The sequence below is a fragment of the Eptatretus burgeri genome, chromosome 16 (assembly GCF_056783735.1).
Source record: "Eptatretus burgeri isolate ZD-2024b chromosome 16, Ebu_testis_v1, whole genome shotgun sequence".
Classification (NCBI taxonomy): domain Eukaryota; kingdom Metazoa; phylum Chordata; class Myxini; order Myxiniformes; family Myxinidae; genus Eptatretus; species Eptatretus burgeri.
The window spans coordinates 29,319,246-29,328,487 of NC_140976.1; the positions used below are offsets into that span (position 1 = coordinate 29,319,246).

At 52.6% G+C, this 9,242-nt stretch overlaps 1 protein-coding gene across 4 annotated transcripts in view; it reads left to right on the plus strand.

Moving 5' to 3' along the window:
- PPM1D (protein phosphatase, Mg2+/Mn2+ dependent 1D) overlaps positions 1-9,242 on the plus strand; it is a 79,382-nt gene that overhangs the window by 32,226 nt on the left and 37,914 nt on the right. Inside the window, exon 1 of one of the 4 annotated variants that reach the window (XM_085860261.1) lies at positions 326-711. The exons of 1 other annotated variant lie outside the window; for it this stretch is intronic. In XM_085860261.1, coding sequence (XP_085716387.1) covers positions 405-711 — 307 coding nt within the window. In that variant the 5' untranslated portion in view covers positions 326-404. Of the gene's footprint in view, positions 1-325; positions 712-9,242 lie in introns of those variants that run through there. 2 more of the 4 variants (XM_085860260.1, XM_085860263.1) reach the window with 2 other exon arrangements.

The following is a 9,242-nucleotide window of genomic DNA, read 5'->3' on the forward strand; positions in this document are numbered from 1 at the left end:
TTTTTTTTATCAGTTTCATGGTGAATATTTATTCACTTAATCCCCGGGGGTGTATAATGATATAAATTCGCTTCGTCGAATTTCTTCCTTTAATCATTTCCTTTCAGAAATTCTAAGCCAAATTAAATAAATTGCACGGAAATAAAACGCATATAATCCAAAGTATTAAAAACATCGTTAGGGTTAAAGGCGTATTATTCTCTTGAAATGATGATATGGCTGGGCTATTAAGATTATGAAGAAGAAGAAGAAGAAGAAGAGGAGGATGATGAGGAAGAAGAAGAAGAAGAGGAAGAAGAAGCAGAAGAAGAAGAAGAAGAAGAAGAAGAAGAAGAAGAAGAAGAAGAAGAAGAAGAAGAAGAAGAAGAGTAAGAAGAAGAAGAAGACGCGTAAGGTTTGTAAACATGGCGTCGCCGGGATCGATATGTGTTCAGGCGAGCGCCGCCGCGTGTCGTGGTGCTCGCCGTCACATGGAGGATGCAGCCCTGCTGACGCGGGACGAGCAGTTCGCGTGCTTCGCTGTGTTCGACGGGCACGGCGGGCGTGAGGCGGCCGCCTTCGCCCGGAACAATCTGTGGCGGATCGTACAGCGCCAGCCGAAGTTCCACTCGCACGACTCGGAGAAGGTGTGCGGAGCGATCCGCGACGCTTTCCTCATCTGCCATCGCGCCATGTGGAAAAAGCACCGTGAGTGGTGCGGGGGAGCGTCAGGTTCGAGTTGGTGTGTGAGTTCGGGAGGGAGACGCTCTATGGGGCCTCCGGCTGGTGTGGTTCGAGGGACGCCATTGTTTGCAAACTCTTGAGTTCCGCTCTTATTGTTGTGATAGGGAATTTAGAATGCCATTTCGATCGAAGCTAAAGGTTTTGTAGACGTGGTCATGACCATTGTTGATCTTGTCAACTTTTCTTTTCATGAGCAACAAAAATAGGAGAGTTGAGCGACAGGGGGGGGTCACTTGATCACGTGATGGGGGCAAAAGTGGGACGACAAACTGATAACCCCGCAACACAAGGAGAGGAATACGGGATTTTCTGAATGACGGATGAATACTGATGAGGAATTTCGTGCTGTGTGTGCGTTTTCAGTGACTCCTTGTATTTATTTATTTATTTATCGGGGAGCTCTGCAAAAAACAAAAACAGTTCCCACTTGTACCATGAAAGCACAGAGTATCAAAAATACCATCGAGAGAATAATCTATCTATAATTCCAGGTGTGTGTGTGTGTGTGTGTGTGTGTGTGTGTGTGTGTGTGTGTGTGTGTGTGTGTGTGTGTGTGTGTGTGTGTGTGTGTGTGTGTGTGTGTGTGTGTGTGTGTGTGTGTGTGTGTGTGTGTGTGTGTGAGAGACCGCTGTTTCTCGACAAACACTAGTCCGATCTGATTGAAACTTGCCAGGTATATTGCTGGGGACCTGAGGATGTGCCTTTTCAAGGTTTGATATTAATCTGACAAGTGGTTCCAAGTTATGGCCATTTATTTACCAAACCAATGACAGGACACGTTGCTGCGTAGGCATGGCCGATGGAGAAGAGATCCTTGGTTACCAATGACAGGACATGTTGCTTGGTGTTTTGCACCCACAGTATCTATCTTCTATCTATAATTCCAGCAATCTCTGTTTGTTTGCCTTTTCAAGGTTTGAAATTATTCGGACAAGTGGTTCCCAAGTTATGGCCAAGTTGGAGCACGTTCCCCATTACGGGTTACAACGTACAGACTTCCGGATATTGATGACTTACTGTATTCTAATAATTTCTCGATTTCTTATCCGCATTTATCGATAAACACAATGCCCCAATCCAGTCGTCGTTTACGAGAGCAAAGGAACGGCCTGTGAAGTTGTTTGAAAGTTTTTTTTGTTTGTTTGTTTGTTTTTTGCACGTACGGGCACGCGAGAGCGAAGGAACGGCCTGTGTGGTTGTTGTTTCTGGCTCGCAGTTTGAAAGTTTATTATTATTATTTTTTTGCACGTATGGGCACGCACTAGTAATAATATATACAAGGTGATAGAATCGTACATAAAAAACAACATTATAAGTATACTGTGTTAGACTTTAAGATATTTGTATGTTCTGGAGCAGACGGCCTTGATCCTAGATGTTGTTGAGTGACCTACAGTGGCATCTGGTGAACTGTTTCCACGCTGGTATTATTGCAGGCGTATAGGAGTGGTCATACTGAACAGGTGACCGGTGACCACTCTCCGTCTTGCCAGGAAGGCACAGCATAGCTTCCAAAGGAAGCACTTGCTCTGGTGAACCTTGATGGAATCCATGATTGAGGTAGCATGGTCTTCAGAAATGCTGGAACTTCTTCTGTGTGCAGTCTGAACATCAGTCCCAGACCTGCTACAGTTCTCCTGTGTGGTAGAGGATCGATGTTCAATTCCTGTGGATGGGCGTTGATGATGCGTATAGCATGACGGTGCACATCATCCAGCTTTTTAAGATGCATGGCACTTGCAGACATCCATACGAGGGGAGCATATTCCATTGTGCTCCGGACACGGGCTTTGTACATTTGGGCTCGGCCAAGCGGATCCAAGTATGGATCAATACTCTGAAGGGCACTCGCTCTTTGTCCAGCTCTAATGGCGATGGAGTTCATGTGAGACTGGAAACCCAAGCTCCGGGAGAACCTGACTCCAAGTATGTCAAGCTCATGTACATGCTGCAAGGGCTTGCGACCCATGAAGAACTCTGGAGGATGCTCACTTGGTAGTCGTCTGCTGAGAGACATAACTTTGCATTTCTCAGAAGCAAATAGGACATTCCATTTCTGTCCCCACTCGTAGATCTTCTGTTGGTTTTCGCTCAGAGAAATGGGGGCATTCACTTCATCCAGCAGGCAGTAGATGGTACCATCAGCATAGAGGCAGGTAGGGTTATGCAGGTTGTTGCACAGATCATTACTGTATACTAGAAACAAGGTGGGCCCAATAATTGATCCTTGAGGTCCTGATGCATTAATTAGAGATGGTTTGGATGTTTGGCCATTAACCACAATCTGGATACGTCTGTCCATCAAGTAGCTGGTTAACCACTGTAACAGCTGCCCTCCGACTCCATTAGCGAGCAGCAAGCAATCCATGTGCCATACTCTATCAAATGCAGCTTTGATGTCAAGTTCTACAATTGCACCCTTCTGACGTCTGTTGTGACGGGACATCCACTCATGACTCAGATATGTGAGTAAATCAGAGGCTGAGTGACCTGTCTTTGCTGGGACCAGATCTGTATGTGAAATCGTCTTTCTCAGATTTTTAGCATTTAAATGAAAGGGTGGCAATTTCAAAGTGCTTCATCATAAATGTTGTGTTCCTCAACGCAAATCGGACTCACGGAATTCCCATTATATTGTTGCGGATTCGCGCCCGCCGGCGTGCGAACGGCCACGTAACTCGAATCGCGGCACGTCGCCCACCGGACGGACAATCCAGTCGTGACCCTCTCGGACTAACGCCGGGAACCAGTCACGGGTGGACCTTTCGGTCTCACCGCGATCGAGCCAATCGGCCCCCGCGTGGGATAGGGTTGCTCGCCAAATTCGACCTACCGAAGTACCCACACGGAGGGTAGACCGGGCGATCGCACCTCGCCGCAGGTCGACTTCGGACACGGGCCACTTAAGCGACCCGTTCCGTACTATCGGGATAACCGAGCGGTGTTATTCGTCGGCCTCGACGGTTCGATTAATTATCGGGCGTCTTAGCCCACGACCAACCCTTTACGTGAAGCAAGATGGGGATTCAATGAAAGAAATGACGAAGCGAAGCGGGAAAACAGTTCAACAATAAGCACATTTATTTCGCGGCACACGGGAAGCACACATATACAATTCCACCAAAAGCACATGTAAAAGAAGAAGACAAAAAGCAAATGCAACAATGCAGATCTATCCGACTACGCGAGCACACGGCAACACTTATACAATTTTACTTCACAGACGGCGCCGACAACACATATTCCCAAAGCAAAAGAAAAGAGAACCACCCTCCAGGATGAGGGGGGTAGGCGGGCCTGGGGCCGAGACCGTGTCGGGCCTACCCGTCTGATGATGAGACGCGGAGCGGCAGTGGTGCCTCAACTCCGCGGGCCTCGCGAACAGTGTCTGGTAGGGGGTGGGAAGGGGGCCCCCTTTTGTCGCACTATCTCAGCGCGGGGGGGAAACAGGAGGGGGTTGCTGATGCTCGGGGAAAGGAGGATTTCACAAAATCTCGGGTCCCGCGACGAGCGTCTCCACCACGACCTCGGTCGCGCCGCCGGCCTTTCCCTCCGCAGTTCCCCGAATCCGACGCGAGCACCCCCTCGTCCGCCTTCGCCGCCGCCGCCTCTCCACAGCTCCGTCCTCTTCACTCCGACTCCGCGAACTCCCAACTGCGAACTGCTAACTGCGAACTGCTCTCTTCTCCACTTCCAACTCAACTGAACTCGACTGACGAACGCAGTCATTTTTATAAGCCCCGTGGCTTCGCTCTTCCACCCTTGACCCTCTGCCTCCGACCTTTCACCTCGCTCCCCATTGGCCCGAGGAAAAGTGGGCGTGAATGCTTTTTGATCCATGAATTTGCATATAGCGACCGCCCTCCAACGCCCTGGAGGCGGGGCCAAACCGCCCCTCGCTCACCGATTGGACGGAACAAAAGTGGGCGTGAGTCGTTTTTGATCCGTTTTTCTGCGGTAAGTCCGCGATGCTTTTGAACACGCTGCTCGGTGCGCGCCCTACACGAGTCCAGCATCGGTGCCCACGAGTGGCGCGAGATGACGGTGATTCGATGGTGGCGAGTTGTGACGGTAAAGGTCGTGGCGGTTGTGGTGAAGCGGCGTTGTGGTTGGTGGTTGTTGTGATGGCTGTTGAGACGTGGTTGGTGGTGGTAATAATGGCGGCTGGTCCAAAATAAAGATAGTAAAAGAAAAACGGCTATCCTGAAGAGTCGCAGCCCTCATGAATGACATTGATTCCCTCTAGACAATGGGTTTGGGCCTAACTACACATATACTTACAGAGATATCTCACCTAAGGGACCTGAATGGTGGTTTGCGAATTTGGTCAACCACAACACTACCCCCTCCCCTTTTTACAGACTCGTCCCGAGTCGTCAAATTTTCGTGTGCCAGCATGTGTAGTTTTCCCCTAGTACATTTTACCTACGGATCCCTGAGTGCGACATTCATGGTATTCGTGTCCCCAAAATAAATAACCTAAGGGCTGAGTAACTACCTAAACAAACTCACTCACACGGACGACTTAAATAAAATTGCCGGCGCTAAGACAAACATGCCGGGGGCGCACTCATATTTACAGTACATCTTAACCTTAACTTACAAATTTTACACTAAACCATGGCCCAGGATCAATGAACTCTGCAAAAAGAAAACAGTTAGCAGGGAGCCAGGCTGCTCGCATGCAGTCTCTGGCTCAAAACAATGCAGGTGACAGGGAACGTGGCTGGCTGCTCACACGCAGTCCAAGGCCTTCCCTTTTTGAACTGAACGCAGTGAACCACAACGGTGCATGGGCTGCACAAACGCAGTCTCCGTGCCAGCTCAAGTGGCACACGCAATGAGCACAACGGATGGATGGATGGACACAAACACGGTGCACGGGCCGCCACTGCAGGCCCGTGTTGTAGCTGCCAACAGGGCAGTTCTCGCAGCTTGCAAACTGTTGCCTTGCGGATCCTGACGCACATGGAAATGAACAGGGGGGGGGGGGGGCAAAGCAAAAATTGAACGGGGCTGGTGAACGTGGGCAGTGGGCATGGCATGGCAAAGGCAGCAGGCAAACACAGCCCGCAGAAGAAGGCCGCTGCAGGCAAACACAGCCGGCAGATGAACTGGCCGGCACAGGCCTTGAAGCAAAACACGGCCAGCCGATGAAGTGGCCAGCCTTTGCCGTTCAGTGGAGGTTGGTGGAGGGAGTGCGGTGGTGCTGGCCACTCGGAAGGCGGGCTCGGACCTACCCTACAGTCTCCCTCCCAACCTATCGCCTTTGCCTGTCACTGTCCATACCCACTCCTTTAATTTGTCAAACCCCAATTTAGCCCCAACTTATTTTTTATTTTTATGTTTACTTCCCCTCTATAAATCGTCCCCGAACCCCCTTTATCGTCTTTGTTCGGCTAACCTATCCTGTCACCTTGCCTACTCCCAACCCCTACGTTCCCTTCCCGGAGGGGAACAAGGGAGAGCTAGCGTCCTGTGTCGAGGCCCAACGAAGCCTCAGAATGGCCTCCCCAGAGTTCGGCGATCTTAACACCAAGTGGGTCCAGCGGCCCACAACGACAGCGAGGGGATGGATGGTGCGGAGGGGTACATCTCCTAATCTACCCTAACCATTTAACTGTTAAACTACCCCGGGGCTTTCAACAAGCGCCTCTCGCTTAAACTATTGGTTCTAACAACCCAGATTCCCGTCGCCTGTGTTGGTGTCCTCACAATTTCGGGCCTCGCCCCCCAATTTTCTCTCCGTGCCCTCACATGGTCTCATGGCTGGGACACGTGGCTCCCCTTGGCAGGCACGACCCTCTGCCGAATCTCCCGCTATGGCACCCCCGGGCACTACACTGCCTCCGAGCCTACCAGCTCCCTAACACCGGGGAGTGCCCCCCATGGCACCTCCCCTGAAACGCACACGTGGCAGGCTGGCTTCCCAGGCCCCTTTCCGAGGGTCACCCATGCCCACAACACTGCCCACGCGGCTAATGGCGCCCCGGGCCCCCGCACCAAGCAGGCGCACCCGTGCCCACTACGCTATCCCGGCCCCCCATGGGCCCTTGGCCTACCACGGCCGACTAGCCTGGTGCCCGGGGTACCCACTCAGCGATACTCACCTTTCGCAGCCACGCTCCCAGCCCGTCAACAGGGCTCCTGCACCCCTCCAAACGGGTTTCAAGCCTACACTCCCACCAACAACAAAACGACCTCCATTTTGTAAATTTGACTAACCCCCTAACTCACTCTACACTGACCCCGGGGTCCCTTGGGCGGGAGTCACTCCTCCCCCAATCACTCATCGCACCATGCAGTTCCCATTCGCTCCACTCACACAGACCCGCTGGCCTCACTCACTCACCAAGCACATGCTTCCACTTCACTCACCAACAACTCTTCAACACACTCACCGCTGAACTCTGCCATCCTTCTAACTACATCCCCTAACTAACTCGTGCTCCCACGTCGTCCCTTAAACTACAGCACGTTCCTTTTAACCTACGTAGCTAAACTACGTCCCCTCTACACATTCACAAGTCTGTCCATGTCCTCAGATGTCCCAAAAATTATTTTATTTCCCAACCTAAAGCTCACTAAATCCCTCTACCTAATCCATTCCACGGACTCCATGAGGACTTACCCCTGCCCCATGGAGTCGGTCTAACTAAGCTAACCCTTCCCCCTAACTAGTTTCCATCCTGTGCCCTAGGCCAAGGGGGTCTTCCACCCCTTGCCCAGGAATCCTGTGCACCCGAAAGTGAGGCTTGCTTTTTTTTTTTTTCATGCACGGCAACTCGCGCACTTTGCACCTGCCTGTGACGTCATACAGCTGCACGTGTTCCTCGTCCCTCCTTGGACGGTACCATCCGGCAGGGATACCCATCCTGCCGGATTCCAACCCCGCGTGCAGCCATGGCGTCACCGTGCGCATAAAAAAAAAACACAAGCCCCACGTCTCGAGGGGTTCCCCACGCGAACACATGTGCTTTGTCCGTTGGAGCTTAACACACACGATCGCGTGGAGAACCCGTCCGGTCCAAATCCGAAATCCTGCCTAAACTTTGTCCGTCCGCGGGATCGGCAAATCCACCGCATGCGTTTCCGGACCGGGACTTCACTCTCGCAAGCGAGCACGTGGTGGTCTCGTGCGTTGCACAGCACGAACCTCGTGCTCACTGCTGGGTGAACCCGGCACGGTCCCCGAAACAACTACAGCCGCTACTCGGCTTTCCTTCCTCACATGTCTCCGCCGTCGCCATTCGACCCACGCACACCTGCGTGTTACGACGCTCACACTCCATTCCATTACATTCACACCGGGAGACGCGGCTGCGTGCTCCCGCATGCCAACCGACATCTCCCTCACATACCGCTCTCACACACACAGTCTCCCTTGCATAACCCATACCACTCACACGTGGTGCTCCATTCACTCGCGGTACCTCATCCACACACCGTGCCTCACTCACACACGCGGGGGAACTCATCCGCGGTGCCTCACTCACACTGGCCGTTTCATCCACACACACGGCCTCACTCGCACACGGTGCCTCACCCACACACGCGGGGGCACTCACCCGCGGTGCCTCATCCACACTGGCCGTTTCATCCACACACACGGCCTCACTCGCACACGGTGCCCCATCCACACCCGGCGTGCTGGGAAGCACGCACTCCGGCACCATCGCCACCACACCACCCACACACGGGGTCGCCTCCACACACGGGGACGCACTCACACCTTGCACCACACACACAGGGACAACCACACTGGGGATTCGTGTCCCCACAAGGGTCTCCGGGGCCTCTATACCCCCCAAGCTCTCCAAGCACCCGTCCACAGCACTCGTCCCCTCAACCTCGCGAAGCACGACCGAACTCACCTGGTCGTGACTCGCCTCAAGGGGGCATACTCCCTCCCCTCGTTCCTGGAGGAGGCCATCCAGGTGCTCGCACTGGGTCTCCACCCAGTCCACCAGCTCACCCTCATTATCCTCCACTACCTCCGTGTGTGTGTGTGTGCGTCACTTACCCCGTCTTCATCGTGTCGTCTTCCCTCTACCGTTCCCATCTCCCGTGTCTCTGCCAACTCAGTCACCTCTTCACCCTTTACCTCCCTTGTCTCAACTATTATTTCCGTTGTCGTCACCTCGTGTCTCGTCTCGCACGTTTTGGTCTCCCCATTTAATTTTTCCCTTTCGGTCATCGTCACGACCCTCGCCCAACACGTCCCCCGAATTATTTTTTTCACCCGCCTCCACCGTGGGCCTGTCAGCCGTTGCACCCCCTCCCAGCTCGTTTGCTCCCACACGTGGAGTCGCCATTCTTATCTCCCCGGTCACGGCCTTCATGCCCGCCTGTAGGCTTCGGCCCATGTTCTGCGTCTCACCCCGGAGCTTTTTCATTTCTTCCCTCATTTGCTTTGTATTCGCATCCATCGTCGTTTTCACTTCGTCCATTTGCTTGTTCATTCCGTTTCTCATTTCATTTGTGTTTGTATCCATCTTTTCGTTTATTTGTTGTGTATT